The sequence below is a fragment of the Rattus norvegicus genome, chromosome 2 (genome assembly GCF_021556685.1).
Source record: "Rattus norvegicus strain SHRSP/BbbUtx chromosome 2, alternate assembly SHRSP_T2T, whole genome shotgun sequence".
Classification (NCBI taxonomy): domain Eukaryota; kingdom Metazoa; phylum Chordata; class Mammalia; order Rodentia; family Muridae; genus Rattus; species Rattus norvegicus.
In genome coordinates this window covers 59,123,163-59,141,748 of record NC_141535.1, presented here as the reverse complement: position 1 = coordinate 59,141,748, position 18,586 = coordinate 59,123,163, and the positions used below count along the sequence as shown (strand labels likewise).

At 41.5% G+C, this 18,586-nt stretch overlaps 1 protein-coding gene across 4 annotated transcripts in view; it reads left to right on the top strand.

The window, feature by feature from the left end:
* Nucleotides 1-10,636, top strand: part of Nipbl (NIPBL, cohesin loading factor) — a 187,936-nt gene extending 177,300 nt beyond the window's left edge. Inside the window, 5 exon segments of one of the 4 annotated variants that reach the window (NM_001427697.1) lie at nt 3,244-3,390; nt 5,042-5,316; nt 7,440-7,614; nt 8,627-8,815; nt 9,365-10,636. In NM_001427697.1, the coding sequence (NP_001414626.1) occupies nt 3,244-3,390; nt 5,042-5,316; nt 7,440-7,614; nt 8,627-8,815; nt 9,365-9,730 (1,152 nt within the window). In that variant the 3' untranslated portion in view covers nt 9,731-10,636. 4 annotated transcript variants of the gene reach the window in all.
* The last annotated feature ends 7,950 nt before the right edge of the window (nt 10,637-18,586 follow it).

Below are 18,586 nucleotides of genomic sequence, written 5' to 3'. Positions count from 1 at the left end.
TTGGCAGAGTTTTTATACTAAATCAAAATTATAATTACCAAAGCATAGATACCTTACATCCATTCTCTTTAAAATACTGCATGAAATTTTTTTTATGTGACATAGCAAATAAATGTGCCAAGTCTGTGTTTCAGAAACGCCTGACATTTTCCCCATCACCCTCACTGTCATCCTTAGCTTTTACTGTGCAGGGCACTGCCAAGGCTGACGATGGGGTGATGTAGTGCTGTGGCCTTCAAGGGCTTATTTCCAGTGTAGAAGACAAAATACAAAGAAGGAAATATGTGGCTAGCATATACTGAATGTGGTTTCTATTTGTATTTCTCCAGGCCATGTCTCTGCTGGGGTTCATTCCTGTCTGATTTCCATGCATAATCTCTGATAATTGACTCTCTTATCACAGTCTTTAAAACTGGAAATCCAGCTCTCATAATAAGCAACTTTATTCTGACTGCCAACACAAGATGTCGGATAAGGAACAAGCCACACTAGGCCTAAAGAGATGGCATGCATTAAGTCTAAGACATAAAACAGGGGAGGACGGGAGACCGGGCAGAACACAATTTGTCTGAACCAGGGGTCTTCCTGAGCACAGTGCCTAGACCATAGAAGCGGCTGTAAGCACTGGAGGACTGTGGGACATGTGTAAACAGAATGTGGAGAGCAAGTGCGGAGAGCGTTTAGGAAGGAAGGTTTGTCACAGTGTTTACAGTACATGGTATAGGGAAGTGATCTGTTACGGCCACAGTGGAGAGGAAGGAATCCGCAGGAAAACACAGAGGAAATGTTGGGAAGGGATGAACCGGGACAGAGAATAAACAGTGACTAGCTGGAATACTTTTGCCCTGAGGATCCAACAAAATAGCATGACTGTTGCTAATTCAGACAGAGAAAGAAGAATCTAGGTTGTTATTTAAAGAGTTTGATTTTGAGAAGAGGGAGCAATTAGGACTTTGATTTCCTAGTTCTGAACATTTTCACTTTTAGAAACAAAATAGCATATGAATTACAATCTTAAAACTGACAGGTAAGCCGGGTATAGCAGCTCATACCTGTCATCTCAGGCTTTGGGCACAGGGTCATCAGCATAAGTTCAAGGCTAGCCTGGTCCACTTAGTGACTTTTTCTTGGGGCAATCAAAGATCGAAGTCAGAGAAGGGAGAGAGGATGGATGTTGGCAGGTATATTCTGCGTTTCCTCGCTGTAACATTTAGACAGGGCTATACAACTTTAAAAGAAGATTGAGGAGCTGGAGAGATGGCCCAGTGGTTAAGATACTTGAAGCTTTTGAGGAAGATCTGGGTTCAGTTCCCAGCACCTATGTGGCTACTGACAACCACCCAGTTCTGGGGACTCAGATACCCTCTTCTGATGCGCTTCAGGCATGCACATAGTGGGCATACCTATGAGCAGGCAAAAGAGTCTCGCACATAAAAATAGATCTTTTTAAAAAGAAAGTGAAAATAAAACAATTCACTTTTCAAAAACAGAGTCTCGTATTAATAGTGAATTTATTTTATCTGTCTTATGAGCTTTTATGTTACTGCTACTGTATGTTGTTTGATATTTGGATGCAGAGATGGTAAATAGAAGAAAATAATATACTTTTAATAACTAGTTTTAGGTTGTGGGGTTTTGTTGTTGTTTTTAACATTCAGTGACCATTTCACTAGGATTTGAGCAGAAAACAACAGGCAGCTAAGCTGTCTTAATGTGACAGGCGCTAGAAGGGTAGAGAGAGCCTTTGCATTAGGTCCAAAAGTCTTTGGTTTTTGAGAAACGATCTCGCTATGTAAGATTGGCTGTCCTGGAATTCACTGTGATGCTTTGGAGTTCCGGGAATAAAGGTTTATGCTACATAACTGGCTAGCCCAGATATCAGCACAAGCATAGTTAAGCAAGAGGAAATGGGGCTGGAGAGATGTCTTAAGCAATTAAGAGCCCTTTTTCTTCTTACAGAGGACCTGAGTTCAGTACCCATCACCCACATAGCAGCTCACAATCATCTACACGTCCAGGTCTAGGGGGTCCAATGAGCCAGGCACACACTGTATTCACACACATAAAATACCCATTCACCTAAAGTAAAACAAATCTAAAAAAGAAAAAAGCTAGCCAGGTGACTCAGAGGGTAAAGCTGTTGCCATGCAAGACTGGCAACCTGAGTCAAATTCCTAGAACCACTCTAGAGGCAGGAGGAGGCTCAGTGCCACTCTGTCGTCTAACCACACACCTGCCCCTTACACACCATGTATGCACAGGTAATGATGATGATTTTTAAAAATGAGAAAGAAAAAAGTTAGTGAGTTTCAAGTTACAATAAAGTTACCTACATAAAGTAGGTAAGCTTAGCCTTTTGTGATTGTTTTTCTTTAAATTCTCAAAAATCAACATGCCTTCCATTTTACTTATTTAGTTATTTATTTATGGCATATGTCTCACTGTGTTGCCTAAGCTCGTCTTGAACCCCTTAACTAACTCAAGTTAACCCCTCAGCCTCCCTCATGCTAGGGTCACAAGCATGGCCCAATGTCTCCATGACTGAGTTTCTGTTTAAGGTTCTTTTTAAAACCTACAACCAATGTCAACCATAATTTCTCTTGCATTTTGTGTATTTCATAGTTTGGGGGTTGGTTGGATTTTGTTTTTTGAGACAGGGTCTCACTATGTAGCTCTAGGTGTTCCAGAATTTACTACATACAGCAGGCTGGTCTCAAAGTCACAGAGATCCTCCTGTCTCAGCTGCCCTAGCGCTGGAAAATGATGTTTATCAGTCCATGATTAGGGCTGGGTAAATCCACATATTCGTAGTGTGTTACATATACTTTTTTTGGAGGCTAAAAATTAATTGTGTATGTGTTAAGCTTTTAGAAGGCAATGGCTAATTATGTTTTCATATGTATACTTTGTGATACAGTGTGTATCTATCTAAAGGTCACACATAAACTATAAGAAAAAGGAGTTAATTGTAATAACTTCACCTCTTCTTTCTTGAGGTAGCATGGTGTAAGTCATTATAAAACCTTCTAAAGTGGTTCAACTCGCTTTATTTCTGCCTCCTTGCTTGTTCCTTTGTCTTCCTCCTTTGTACACCTCTCTCTCTCTCTCTCTCTCTCTCTCTCTCTCTCTCTCTCTCTCTCCACTATTGATGAGGTGAAAAGCCTTGTGATAGTTTTCTAAAAGCTCTTTAGGTCGGTTTCTATCTTACCACTAAGCATGTGTACCTTCTTTTAAAATTTGCAGAAAACAGAAGTGACTATGCTCTTGTACATAGCAGACAATCTAGCCTGTTTTCCATACCAGACTCAGGAAGAACCACTGTTTATAATGCACCACATAGACATCACGCTTTCTGTTTCCGGTAGTAACCTATTGCAGTCATTCAAGGAGGTAAGTCACACATGGTGGTGAGCGCTTTAGTTTGCTTTGGTTTGGGCTTTGGCTTTTTTCTTTCAAGACTGGGTTTCTCTGTGTAGGCCTGGCTGTTCTGAAACTCACTCTGTAGACCCAGTTGGCTTCAGACTCCAGAGATCCACCTGCTCTGCCTACCAGTGCTGGAATTCAAGGCGTGTGCCACCACTCCAGCTCTTTTTAAACGCATCTGCCCAAGTGCAGGCTGCTGCTTTTACTGTTTCGTTTTTCATTATCCTCTCTTCAGAGAACTTTCTGAAATTCGGAAGAGTGGGTTGCTGTTTCGTTTCTACTGAGATCTAAAACCGTCCTGTTTCTAGGTAGTTGACGTGTGCTGTGGTGGGTCAGATCAGCCCACTGTCCCCCTCTCACTTTAAGCACTAAGTGTTGTCGTTGGCTCATGTATCCACGTGAGCCCGTTAGAGTTCTTAGCTATTCTGCTACTTTTTGCTGCTGTTATAAGACTGTACGTGAACATAGCGGGATGTGCTGGCCATCTGCCTACTGTGTCAGAGGAGTGGAAGACTCGCCCACTGACATCCTTAACATTCCATAGACGCGTCCTAAGGGAGCCTGCATGTAGTCAAGACAGAAAAGTCAGTCTTTTCTGTCATGACTCATACGTAGGAATACCTGGTATAATAATACTAAACAGAGCATGTTCTTTAAAACTTGAATGAAATATTTGTTTATGTCTGCTAATCCAATTAGATCTCATTTTACAAAGTTGTAGTACTCTAAACTCAGCCTAATGAAACTAGTAACTGAGAGAAAGTGTCTGAGAAACCTAAGACAGTGTAGCAGTGCCCACTGTGGACCACAGAACAGCAGGTCTGGTCTCACCTGAGCACATTAGCTGCACAGGGTTGAGCTCGCCCCACACCTGCTCAAACAGCCAGCCCCTCTCAAAGGACACTCCTAGGGCAATGTGCACAAAGAAGTTTGAGAACTTAGTGATTTCCTAGCAATTCTAACTCTCTCTCTTTCTCTCTCTCTAGCGTACTTTTTTTAGGATGTTCTTCGAAATGTGTCTCCTATTACTTCTCAGTATTAAATTTTGGAGGGAGAAAGAGAAGTACAAAGGGGGAAAAACAAAGGAGAGAGTTAAAATTTTGCATAACTGCTTTTGTAATTTGGTTCTCTGCATGACCCCCACCACCATAAATAAGCTCTTTCAAAGAAAATTTAGGAAGTAAAAACAAACTGGGTTTAATAATGTGAAAAAAGTTGTATGGTAGCTTGCTAAAAACTCCTGAGGGGGTAGTTTGGTGGAACCTTGGGGTGTTTAACCCCCTTACTGCCTCACATCAATAATAAGCGTTGCTTGTATCCACACTGGCCTACATATGTGCCAAAGTAATTTGTGACTAAGCTGTCTCATTGCTAGCCTAGGAGAAAGTCACTCTCCTTTCAGTGTCATAGATGCTTGTTTGGGTGGGGGAGGCAGGTAAGTGTTTTGTGTGATTTAGTCTTAGGACTAAGTCTTCCCTGAGGCTTACTTCTCCAGTTGCTAATAATGGCTTATGAAGTATCCGGTGAAGGAAACTTCTTACAGCTATTGGATGAAAGATATTTGTTAGTGGCATTTGGGTTTTATTGTTTGTTTTTTACAGTTTCTGTTTCCTTTCAGTCTATGGTAAAAGACAAAAGGAAAGAGAGAAAAACATCCCCTGCTAAAGAGAACGAGTCCAGTGAGAGTGAAGAAGAAGTGTGCAGGCCCCGGAAGTCTCGAAAGCGGGTAGATTCAGAGTCAGACTCAGACTCAGAAGATGACGTAAATTCAGTGATGAAATGTTTGCCGGAAAATTCAGCCCCTTTGATTGAATTTGCAAATGTTTCCCAGGGTATTTTATTACTTCTTATGTTAAAGCAACACCTGAAGAATCTCTGTGGATTTTCTGACAGGTGAGTTTACATAAGCAGTGAGAGAAAAGCCTACCCTGTTAAGAGGGTCAAGACAGGCACCACTAAAAAGCGGGGTCAGACTTGGTTCATTTATTACTACATATTCCTTTGTCATAAACAATTATTTTGGGTTTTTTTACAACACTAGACGAAAGGAAAAAGATACTTCTCCACTTCATGCATTCCAGATTTAAATGACTTACTAATTTATTGATCTCTATAAAAATGCTTTATTAGAGAGTGAGTCTAGTTTAAAATCTATCACAGTGTTAACATGAAGTGCCATGCAGTAGGAGTAAACATAGACGGACTGTGGAGGAAGTAGAGATGAAGAATGCTGAAGCCATGGCGACTCTCTGAGCAGTTCACTCACTGAGAGGTTGGCTTTGTTTTTTAAATCACTAAGTGGGAGCTGAAAAGATGGGGGAAGTCTGGCAGCTTCTTCTGGCCTCTGCAGGCACCACACACACATAAAATATAAACTTTAAAAGTCTTTTCTAAGTCACCAAGTCAAATAAATGATAATGTCAGCAGCCACGTGTAGAGTGCGTGTCTTAGTTAAGGCCACTGTTGTATGATGAAACACCATGGCCACAGCAACTGGGGGAGGGTGTTATTGGGCTCACACTTCCACATTGATGTTCATCATTGAAGAAGCTGCTTGCTGGCTTGCTGGTCATGACTGGCTTGCTCAGGCTGCTTTCTTAGAGGACCCAGGACCACCAGCCCAGGAATGGTTCCAGTTACAATGGGCTGGGCCTCCCACGTCAATCCATATTTAAGTCTTGCCTACAGACTAGTCTTATGGAAGCATTTTCTCATTTAGGCTCCCTTCTTCTTTCCAATGACTCTAGCTTATGTCAAGTTGACATCAAACCAGCCAGCCCAGTTTATTTCATGTAAGGAGCCATTTAATGCTATAACTGTTAAACATAGCTCTGTGAAGGAGTATTTGGTTAGCGTGTGTAAAACCCTGGAGTCTATCCCTAATACCAGTAAGGGGAAGACAGACATAACTCATTTATCACACGAGAATACACCTGAAGAGGTTACACAGGGTAGTGAGAGCCATTGCTGTCTTAGAAGTGCTAAAAATCCAGCCACTGTCTTAATGTACTGCTGGAGATGCGGCCAGAGCCTTGTGTTTGCTGTGTATACAGTGTTGTGACCCTGAACTCCGCAAGCCCTGGAGATCCAGATTTTTAAGAGAAATGTAAATAATTTAGAGTAATTTAAAACAGTATAAAGTATTGGTGTATTGATAAAGAGTCAGAAAGAATTTTAATCAGTCACTAAAAAATTCAAAACAGGATTACAAGCAGTTTTTCTGCCTGTTATATAGACAATCAATGAGCAAAGAGTCAAAATTAGGGGCTGCTAAGGTAGCTTGGTGGATAAAGTGGATCTTACCTCTGAGCCTGACACTGCGAGACCCATCCCCAGAACCAGCATGATGGAAGACAGAACTGACTCCCACAAGTTACTCTCTGACAGCCGCAAGTGCACCATGGTCATGCATGTGCACACACATACACAAAATAGTAGTAAATAAATAAATGTCAAACAAAGGAAGTAAGACCAGTGAGGTGACTCAATCGACATAAAGATGCTTGCAAGCAACCAAGCCTGTCACACCATGCCCAGTTTCCAGGGCCCCACAGTGATAAGCAGGAAGTGTCCTGTAAACTGTCCTCCGGCTTCACGCACATGCGGAGGTGAACACGCATACCTGTAGACACGCCCAAATAAACGTTAAAAGTTCCTTCCACAGAAGAGAACTGAAAGTTAGCCAGCACACCCGTTAACAGAATAGGTTGTAAGAAAGCTGCCGTGTCACCATAGTTACAGTCTGTAAATAAGACGGAGAAACTGATTTCAATAAGATGACACCGTTTACTGTTAACCCGGATTCTCAGGTCTGCCCTTCCTCAGAGCCAGGGGTCTTGTCTCCATCCCAGTCAGTCCAGTTGATGAGAGCAAAAGAGTGTTCTGTCCTTTTCTTCTCACTGGTTGGAATCTGTATGATTTGAAACTTGAGTTATTACTAAATAAGAAAGAATTAGAATCAGTTTAAGTATGTGCCTGAACTTCTTTGAAATTCTGGTTTTATATTTCCAAAACAGTAAAATTCAAAAATATTCTCCATCTGAATCTGCAAAAGTGTATGATAAAGCCATTAATCGGAAAACAGGGGTTCATTTTCATCCCAAACAAACACTGGACTTCCTGCGAAGTGACATGGCTAACTCCAAACTGACGGAAGATGTGAAGAGGAGCATCGTAAGGCAGTACCTAGACGTGAGTACCGCCCTGAGAAGCTTCGTGGGCTGTGGGCCGGCCTTCCCATTGCACCCACAGTGCACATCGTCTTTGGGAGCTGCCCACTCGTTATTTGAGCCAAAGACAAAGATTACCCAGCAGAGTGCATGGCTTATATCCTTACAAGTTAAATCCAGGGGGCAGGCGTCCTCTTCACCGCCCGAGCCGTTTCTTCTCCCTTCTGAACTAATTGTTTTGTCTTGTCTTCATACCATAGTCATTCTCCACCACCACCACCCCCTTCTCTCAGTAATGTCCCTCCGTGTAGCCCTGGCTGTCCTTGAACACCCAGAGATTCCCCATGCCACGGCATCCAGGGTGCTTGGATTAAAGGTGTGCCCCACCACACCTAGCTTTTCTTGCACATATACTTTGATGCTGTATGCATGTGTGTGTGTGTGTGTGTGTGTGTGTGTGTGTGTGTGTGTGTGTATGAGTGTGTTTGTGTGTGTGTGTATGTGTGTGTATGCATGAGTGGGGGGTATATAAGCATGCCTTTTTAAACTATCTCTAAAGATCTAGACTTGGTGGCAGGTACCCTATAATCCCAGCACATAGGAGCCTAAGGTGGGAGGACTGTGAACTCAAGAACAACCTGGGCTGTAATGCAAGGTCCAGGCAGAAAGGAAAGTGTCCTAGAGTCAGCAAAATCCTCACTGTGGAACTATATGCCTTCAGTTCCAGCACTGAGTCCAAGGCCTGTCGATATTTCGTGAATGTTTGTTGACTTGGACACACCTCCAGCCAACTATGGGTCTTGATCCAAATCGACCCACTGTCCTAAAATTGTAATGACAGGGCCACGTTCAGCCTACATGCTTTCATACAGCAGTGGGAGAGCTGTCTTGCATGAGGGACCATTCAGCTTCTGTACAGAAGACTTCTCAATCCCTGATTTGCATAGTAGCTCTAAACCACCACCATAGAAAACATTGAAGAATATGATGATGGTGTTTAAAATACTTACGGGAAACTCTCAATCTTGTTTTAGTTTAAACTTCTCATGGAACATCTAGACCCTGATGAAGAAGAGGAGGAAGGAGAGGTGTCGGCTAGCACAAATGCTCGGAACAAAGCAATTACCTCGCTGCTTGGAGGAGGCAGCCCTAAAAATAACCCAGCAGCAGACACAGAAGATGAGGAGAGTGATGGGGAGGATAGAGGAGGAGGCACTTCAGGGGTGAGGCGGAGGAGGAGTCAACGTATTTCCCAGCGTATTACGTAAAATGATTTTATGTGCTTATATGTGTCAGTCTAATAAATGTACACCAAGTAATGTAATACTTATAAAACAAGACATTTTGTAGATAGAGATTCTCTACTTAACCATTTATACATCCTTTTGTAGAAAGTTTAACATAAAAGATAATAAAAAACCAGAAATGAGATTTATTCAGCATAAAGGGTTAATAATTTTTTGGATTGTATTAATGTGTGCTATCCTTTTTATTGTTGCTAAGTTTTATGTAGCTTTATGGTTTATATGTACATATAATAATTTTATATATCAAGAGTAAAGACACGGGTACAAATTAAAAGTTATATGGTTTTACAAGTATATGTTAACCCCTTGGCGCTGGCGGTCACGGTGCGTCTCATTGCCGGCAATGGAAGTGTGCTGGGAATTCCCAACTCCCGGCGTCAAGGGATTAAAAGCAATAAAAACAATAATTTCACTAAAATTCTTTTGTGTAACACTTGGTCTTTTTTCCCCCTCCCAATGTTTTAGTCATTGAGAAGGTCAAAACGAAATTCAGACTCTACGGAGTTGGCAGCACAGATGAATGAAAGTGTTGACGTCATGGATGTCATCGCTATTTGCTGTCCAAAGTACAAAGACCGACCACAGATTGCAAGAGTAGTGCAGAGAACCAGCAGTGGCGTCAGTGTTCAGTGGATGGCAGGCTCCTACAGCGGCTCCTGGACGGAGGCCAAGCGCCGCGATGGCCGCAAACTGGTGCCTTGGGTAGACACGATTAAAGAGTCAGACATTATTTACAAAAAAATTGCTCTAACGAGTGCTAATAAGCTGACTAATAAAGTTGTTCAGACTTTACGATCCCTGTATGCCGCCAAGGATGGGACTTCCAGCTAATGAATTTGTACATGCAGCCAAATTTACAGGAATTTTTTTAAAAGGCAAAAAAACTTGAAATATCAACATTCTGGCAAAAAAAAAAAAAATGAGTTTTTTGAAGAGTGAAACCTGGGATGCAGGAACAAAGGAAGGAATGTTGGGCAGACATTTTTGTGGGAGCTCCCTTCGCTGTTGTGCAGCAGAAACGTCTCTCGGTTCGTTTTTACTCCCACTGTATTATAGTTTAACAAAATTGTTTATATCTTGGAAAAAAACTTTCTGTTTAAAAAAATAAACAAGTGAATGTTGGAAATTAGTCTGTTAATGTTCTTAATAAAGTGTTCTTGGAGTTGAACCTAGCAGCGGATGGCTTTCTTTAGCTTAGCCCAGTTTCCAGGGGAGGAAGCACTGTTTGCTCCAGGCAGAATTCCTGGATATATAATTTATTCTGTTGAGAAAAAAAAGCATGCAGTATCTATGACCTATCTGCAGAAGGAGTTTTTGTAAATGTAGATTTTGTTGTATTAGGTCACCCTGAAAACAGTACAAGAAAAGGGATCCCAGGCCATCTGGGAGCGAATACTGCAATAAATTTTTTTACTTCTCTTTGTTACTTGTCTGTTTCCATTTGAATTTCTTATTGTAAAGATCTGTTTAAATCCATTTATATTCCTTTGCAGTCTTTTATGTAAAATTTATTATATCATTGGTTTTCAAAGCAGAACATAAAATATTGTTTATACAGTTTGTACAGGCTGACTTCTGAATAATTGCTATCTATTATTTTCATTCCCATAAGAGGGTGTAAACAACTCCAGGGCTTTATTGTATCCTGCAATATTTAGTATTAACTATATATGATTTAGCACTGTGCCAAACACATTTTCAAGAGTACATTTTGATATAAAAAGAAACTATAGTTTATTCCTTGTATGCTTCCATTTCTTTCTAGTGATGTCATGATGGTAATGCTTATTTTTTAAACCATGGGGAAAGATAACGATTCTGCTATTTTGGAAAAACAGCATTTCTCTTAAAGTGACGCCATGTTATTTTAAAAATAGAGTTGAAATAAGTGTGACACTTTCTAGTTAAACACACTACATTTTGACACACTATTTTTTAATGCCAAGAGTGATTTTAGTAGTTGGGATGTTCATTTTGTAGCCTACAAGTTTTATACGTGTTTTCAGAACAATTGTCATAGATTAGCTACTACAAATACCTCAGCTAAATTGGGAGAAGGATATTATATGTACTGATTTTTAAATCATTTTGGAAAAAAATGACCTCTAAAATGTTAAATTTTATGAAATCAGCAAGTAAATGAAAATAACTCAGTTTGTGAGGAGCAGTGACTGCCACAGAATTCTTCTTTGTGAACTCCTATTAAACACTATGAAAATACCTCCAAGCTCTACTTCCTATGTGGGATCTTTCAGAACGTCTTCTTGAAGGCTGTGGTTGTTTTCCTCCCCTAACTGCATGGTCTTTCCTGTGCATTCTTTACGAGGAAACAGGAAACGAGTGGATTTACCCTGGAGTTTGCTTAAGTCAGAATTAGGCTTGAGATGACGTCTAAAGCAGCAATCTATCCATAAGGATAAAATACCATCTACAGCTAACCAGCCCAGCCTAGAGAGTATTACATAAACTGCGAGTGTAAAGCCGACTCGCAGTGCTTCGTGTCTGCCGAGGCTGTCCCTCCGCACAAGGTGCTACAATGTTGCATTCCCAATCTGTAGGAGAGGATGATGGGCAGAGCATCAGTGTGGACCTTCAGTATTGAAATCTGTGCTGCACGGCTTTGCCTGGGTGGCAGGCACTACGCCAAGGATCCCATGGAAAAGAAGAGCTTTCCCAAAGTATCTTGTCTCCCTAGGAATACAGCAGATTTCACTTTGTTTGCTGAGACACAGTATCACTGTGTGTGGCCTGTGTGGGCCTGGACCTAACTTTGCAGCCCAGGTTGACCTACATTCAGTCTTCCACCTCATCCTCCCATGCGCCAGAACTCAAGGCGTCTACCGAATACCTATTAAAATCAGCATTGGAGCAAATGCCCTGAATAAATCTGCTGCCTCCATCAGAGGCAGGTTATTTACTGTTGGCCATTTATTGGAATGTTGGATTTTTCCATAACTTCTAAGCTGTTAGTAATGCAAGCACAAATCTGAGAAAATGATGATTCTTACATAGGTAACAAGTTGACAGTCTCTCAGTGACTTTTTTAGGTGTTAACCATACTAAAGGTCGTGGCTTTGGTATTCAAGCATAGAAAATTAATTTGCAGTATAAGGGGGAGGTGGGTTACAAAGTTAGTCTTAGTCTGCTTTCTTGACTAACTACTATAGTAAATCCCACTGACTTGTATTGAAGACACATTTAATATAGAAATGATTGGGCCTAAGGATGCCAGGCCAGCAGAGGCTACACAGGGGACACCCGTTAAAAGAGAACTTTTCAAAAACACTTTGTTCTATAACATTAATCTGTATTTTAACACATTCAATCTATCTTACTGTTCCAGCAAAGAATACCTAGCTTTTAAAAGATACCCATATGGAAATATATGTGGCAGAAAGGTCCATACAATTTCCTAGAACTTAATCTTTTTTAAAGAAGCCTTTAGAGAAAAAACAGCATATAGTTTACTGCTAAGTGTGGCTAACTGACTCCTTTGCCTGTGACATTTCAGCAGGTTTGTCTTATGAGCACAGGTAAGTCAGGCTGACTTTTCTCTCCTTGTGTTTCCTTATTACATGTGTAGGTGCAGGTGCTGCACACAAGTAGAGTTTGGCCAAGCTTGGGTCTTAGATGGGTACTGGGGATCTGAACTCAGGACCTCGTGCCTGTAGAACAAGTACTCACTGAGTGAGCCATTCTCTCCTCAGTCCCTGAAGCTGAGTTTTCTCTAACGATCTTCTCAGAGTTAATTTAGGAAGTAAACGAAGGAACTGGCATTTTCTGTCCCCCACCCCCAACACACAAACACAACTTTTGGCTTCACAAAGGAACCCTGGTCATTAGTGTTAGGCCCAGGTGGCTTTGCGTCTTCAAAACCAATGAATAAGCTTTTGTTTGTACAGACGGAGTCGGGCTATGCAGTGCCACCTCCCTGGTGCTGGGATTAAAGTGTGACAGCATTTAAACCTCCTCTAATTCTCCACAAAAATTCCACTGTGTGAAGCCTCTGATATCCTGCTCTATCATAATCTTTGGTGATGCCAACATGTAGTATGCCTAGCATGGATAAAGGAAGCACAAAACAAAAAAGCGTACCTGGTGGAGTTTTTGCTGTTTGCCTTATTTGATTTTGGCTAGTTCGTTTAATGTTCTGTGTAACTTTTATCAGTAGAAGTATATTTATTGCACATTGATTTTTACTAAATTTGACTTTCTTTTCCTAAACATATACTGGCCCTTTATGAGAAATCGCCTTAAAATAATTGAGTGACAATTTGATAAGATAGATCTAACCAAATTTGTTTGTATAATGTATTAGCGAATAGCTCATATAACCCTTTCTGCTCTGGAGCCTGAGGCAGAAGGACCTCATTTAAAAACAGCCCAAGCAGCTCAGCAAGACCCTGTCTCAGAGAATCAGGTCAGCAATGTAAATGTGCAGTGTGGTGTAAGCGCCTGCCTAACTATCTTCTGAGGTCCCAGGTTCAATTCCCACCATGGGGGGGACATTCTAATAATGGAAGAGCACCATCAAACAACCTTTTCTTTTGGGAAATATCAATAATGTGTGGCTTAACTGCTGTAAGCCATTGTGCGCCCCCCCTTTTTCTTATTTGAAATTGTTTAATTAAATAATTGTTAGGGAACCCCATTACCCAGTGTTCCATCTCAGACACTGAACTTCCAACAACTTTTAAGCATGCTATGTGTTCCCTCACACAGGCGCTTGAGAAAATCTGAGGCACATAGATTATAACTATTATCTTTAAATCTAATATTCCTATGATAGCAAGTAGCCACTAAGTGCCCAATCTCCAGTTGTCTAGCTATGATGATGAGCACCTGAACTCCCAACTCTCAGGAGGCTGAGGCAGGAGGATCATTTGAGCCCAGTTCAAGATGACAGTAAAACCTCATCTAAAAGAAAATCAACTTTCTCACACATTTGGGTCTCCATCTGTCTTTATTGTCTTGCTTGCAAAATGTGCTTATAAAGTAACAGGGTTTTTTTTTTTCCTTGAGTTTTTAAGAAAACAGTTCATTTTAAATGGAGGGCTACAGTTATCTTTTGGTTTTTGTCTGTTTCTCAGATGAATTATAGGTTCGAGAGATCTCCAGCTCCACTAATGCTTATATAACTAGGAAAGAGGTGCTATAGAAATCGTGTCGTGAACAAGGTCCAGTTTTCAGGAAATAGTCGTGTTGTTTGTCCCTTTGCATTGGAGCTGCAAATGCCAAGCATACAACTGGATCCCAGCACTTGCAGACAGATTCAGGTGGATGTCTGGGTTGCTAATTGCTGCAGAGAGTAAGTGGATTCGGGGCTGTGGTTCACAAGCACTGTCTACGTGTGCTGTGCTTTCTGGGGGATGGCACTTTCAATTGGGACTTTTCTCAGTCACCGTTGACTCTGTCACAGCCTTGGAAAGTCACACTTTCACTACGAAATGGCAGCATAAGTTTATCAATTTAAGCTTAACTTTATCAAATTTAGATCTTGAAACAACACAAAAGCATCATCATAAAACAAATCCTATATTCCATAGTTTTAAAATATATATGGGTACGTGGGGGTGGGGGGGTCTGAGAAATCACTTATTCTCCATTAGCTTAAGAGTCCATTCACAGTTTATCTTTGGGGAATCTGATGCAGTAGGAAAGCCCTTTAGTAAGGACTTAATCCATACTCAGTATCGCAATTAATCCATACTCAGTATGGTGCACATAATTTCAAGAAATTCAGTCACCAATGTACCATTTTAGAGATCTTAAAGCATTTCTTATGATGACAGTGAGGTGATGTGACACCGGCATGCTGTCCACTAGCTCAGTCCTTCCTAAAGGGCAGTGCCGGGCTCCTCCCAGATCAGAACAAGGAAGCTCCATCTTGAAAAGTCTTTCTTCGGTCTCTTGACAAAGCTGTAAATGTAAGCTACTTAATGACTAAATTTCAATTTTGCTTTTTTTCCAAAAAACATCTCTTTTCCCCGATTTTTCTGTGGTATGTACCATACTGTTAGATAACTGGAGAATGTGAAATGTATTTTTACTGTATTCTATTTTTTTAAACTTTGATAATAGAGGACTAAAACTTGTTTTTTTTTAAAGTGTTATATTTGAGATCAGAAGACATAGATGGAAGCCATGTGTTACTGCAACAGTGTAAAACAAAGCTTCACAAATAAAACATCTTAGCATGTTACATGAAAGCTTACATCCCTAACGTTCTTGTGTGGTTCATACAGGTGGACCGTTAGTGTTCGCTGTACGTGGGAGATGAATTCTGCCTTTGACTGGAACCAGCGCATTGATAGAGGAATGGGTGTGTATGGAGTTCAATATCAAAAGACGAGGCTAAGAAAATAAGGCCTGGCCAGGGCATCACGCTCTGCCATCCTAGCCCCGGGGAAAGTAGCCTTCAAGACAATAAACTCTCACAAACAGGATGTGCGTTATGAGAATGTACACAGCTTCTATAGCAATACACCTTGACCGTTTATGTGTCACAGTAATTAACGGGGTAGAGTCCTGGCCTGGAACTGGGGAGAATGAAAGCTCACTTTGCTACATGCAGAGCGAATGGTATCGGGAGAAGAACATTTAAGTCTCAGAGATAGCCACTGGCCCTGTGCGTTGTGCTGTCAAAGGAAAAGACTGCCAGGGCTACATACAGGGTTAGAAAGTAAAGAAATAACTAGACAGTTGTCTGAATGGGACACATCAAAAGTTCCTCCAGTTCAAACGACAATGTCCAACGTTCGACATGTCCAAAGTTTGTACCTGTGGACATTTGGGTGACGTCACAAGGAAGAGGATACACATGTATCCTCCCCTTTGAGATGGGGAAGCCTGGGCCAAGTGGTGTTTCCAAGTCATCTGCACTTGTGCTATAGAGGAAGAGTAGTGTGGAGCCAAGGAGGGACCCCAGAGGCTGCCTGCGGTTAAGGTATGATGGGAGAAAATGAGTTTTGTGAGGAAAAAAAGTCAGTACTGAAGAAAGCAAGAGGGAAAACTAGTAGGTCTCCATGTTGTAAGTTATAACTTAAAGATAGTGATCTCCAAAAGGATGAAGGCAAAAGGCAGGATTGCATGTGAGGTGGACCCAGACAGGGATGGAAATCTCTCAGGAAGAGGCAAAGAGGTGAGCTTTTGAGAAGCTGGCGAGGAGCAGGAAAGGGCCTGGCTTGCCAGGATCAAGACCGGAAGGAGTCTGAACAGGCTTGGGATGCTCGGAGTTGCAGGCCAGCACTGGCTGCCACTTAAACTACTTTATTTTCTCTAATGGTTTTCAGCTGCCAGCCACACCTCCCCAAAGTGTGCTTTGCCACAGAGACAGGACTTAGTGGAGAACTAAAGTGAGAAGAACTTAGAAGATCAAGGGTCCCAGGTCTCCATGAATAGGAGAAGCAATGTGTAATGAGAATAGCCCGGATGGAGTGGAGGGAAGACGCACCAGACAGACAGACAGAATTCTAAGAGTGGTGTGCAGTGCGAGACATAGACTGACAATAGTAAAGAGTGCAGAGACGCCTTGGTATTGAAAAGGTCGGGCAGAGACTACATTCAGCACTGTCCTCAGCTAAGACCTGAGCTTGCTCTTCCTTATGTTCCAATGGTTTGTCCTGAAGACAACTTGGTAGTGATGCTAGGTTTGTCATTCTTAAATTTCGCACATCTCACTTTAGCAAGGATTTGCTGAGTGCCTTCTATGCGCTATGAAAACACTGGTAAATAGATTTGCATTTTTTAGTAGAGACAAAAAGTTACCACAGAGTACACAATGGAATATATTTAATTCTAATTGACTGTGGAAGCAGAAAGTAGATTCTAGGAGAGTCTCTAATGCTGAAGGAGCTTGGTGGGTTGGAGAAAGTCAGAAAGCCTTTCTACTCCACATCAAACTAGACCTCAGACGAAGCCTGAGAAGCAACAGGTATAAAAGTTACCAAATGATGCTGAGAAATGGGAGGTGCACACCACACACACACACACTTTTTCCCCATAATTTACTTTTTTCCCCATAATTTACTTTTTTTATTCACTTGCATCCCACCACCCTCTTCTCCTCCCAGTCCCACCTTAAAAATCATCCCCATCAGCTTCATGATTTCTATCTTAAATATTCTCCAAAGGTTTATGTATTGAAGGCTTGGTCCTCAGTTTGTAGAAGGTGGTGGATGGTAATTTTACTGGTAAGATTAACTTCCTGGGTGTGGATCCATGTAGGAGGTGAGACGAGGTTACCTACAGAATAGCGGTGGATGACAACCATTGTATTTAAAGAAAACAAAAGAATCAAAAGATGACACTACCGGGGCTGGAGGGGTAGCTCAGCGGTTAAGAGCACGACTGCTCTTCCAGAGGTCCTGAGTTCAATTCCCAGCAACCACATGATGGCTCACAACCATCTGTAATGAGATCCGATGCCCTCTTCTGGTGTGTCTGAAGACAGTTACAGTGTACTTGTATATAATAAATAAATAAATCTGAAAAAAAAAAAAAAGGTGACACTACCGAGGAAAGTCTCGGCAATGTCTGCATGCCTTAAAACAGTCAACTGCAACCTTAAGTAATTTTTTAATTACTCGCTCTTTGTAATTTCCTGTTATGTCAAGATGGCGACTCTACAGACATGCTTTTAACTCACCCCTAAGCCTTACTTTAGCATTTCCACTGACAGCGTCATGACGCCTTGCCTTGCCTTGGGACTTCATTTCTCACTAGAATCGTTATGTTCCCAGACAGTGGTAGCTCTCGCCTTTCCTCGCAGCATTTGGGAGGCAGAGGCAGGTGCATCTCTGTGAGTTCAAGGTTAGCCTGGTCTTCAGAGCCCTTATCACAAAAACCAGAAAAGACAGCCATTGTCTACCCCCTTTTCAGTCTTCATTCTTTACCTTTATGTTTTGCCCTTGTGTGTGCACGCAGGTGTGTGTGTGTGTGAGCAAGCACACATGTGGGATGGCACGTGGATATCAGAGGAAAAGTGTGCAAGTCAGTTCCCTCCTTCCACAATGTGAATTCTAGGGCTTAACTCGCTAGGCTGGGCGCCAGTACCATTGTCTACTAAGTTATCTACATTTCTAAGAAATAAACTTACAATGTATAAATCCTGGACTTTATATAATTATATGATCTCTTGATTTACATTTCAACTATATTTTAAATTTTGAAGTATTTTTTTCTCATGCTCTGGTTGCTTCTCATATACAGTAATTTATGAAAGCAACACTTCATATCCAACAGAAAGAATTTCTCATTTGTCACTTGGCTTGAGCCCAAGTCACAGCCAACACTCGTCATGTGTTCAAGTTTAACTATCAAAGCAATCCGAGTATCTCATGGTATTTTGATTAGAATTTAATCTGTACTCGAACAGCTTTATTGCTAAGAAAGCAAGAGTGGGTAACATATTGTAGCCCAGATCTGAGGCCATCGAGCTTGCTGCCAAGTCCCCAAATCTGTGCTCAGAACACACCTGCTGGGTACAGTGCTACACGCTCACCCGCACAGGAAAATGCTCACCTCGTGCGCTTAGCAGGAGAAGCAGCTGCTCCTCCTTGTCAGTGCGCAGGTCGGAAAGAAGCTCAGATCTGCTTCCCCTGAAATACGCGGGCCTAACTCAGGAAATGGGAAACAATTTACCTTCAACTCTTGGCTGGCCACCAACCAGAACTAAAAATGTTCATC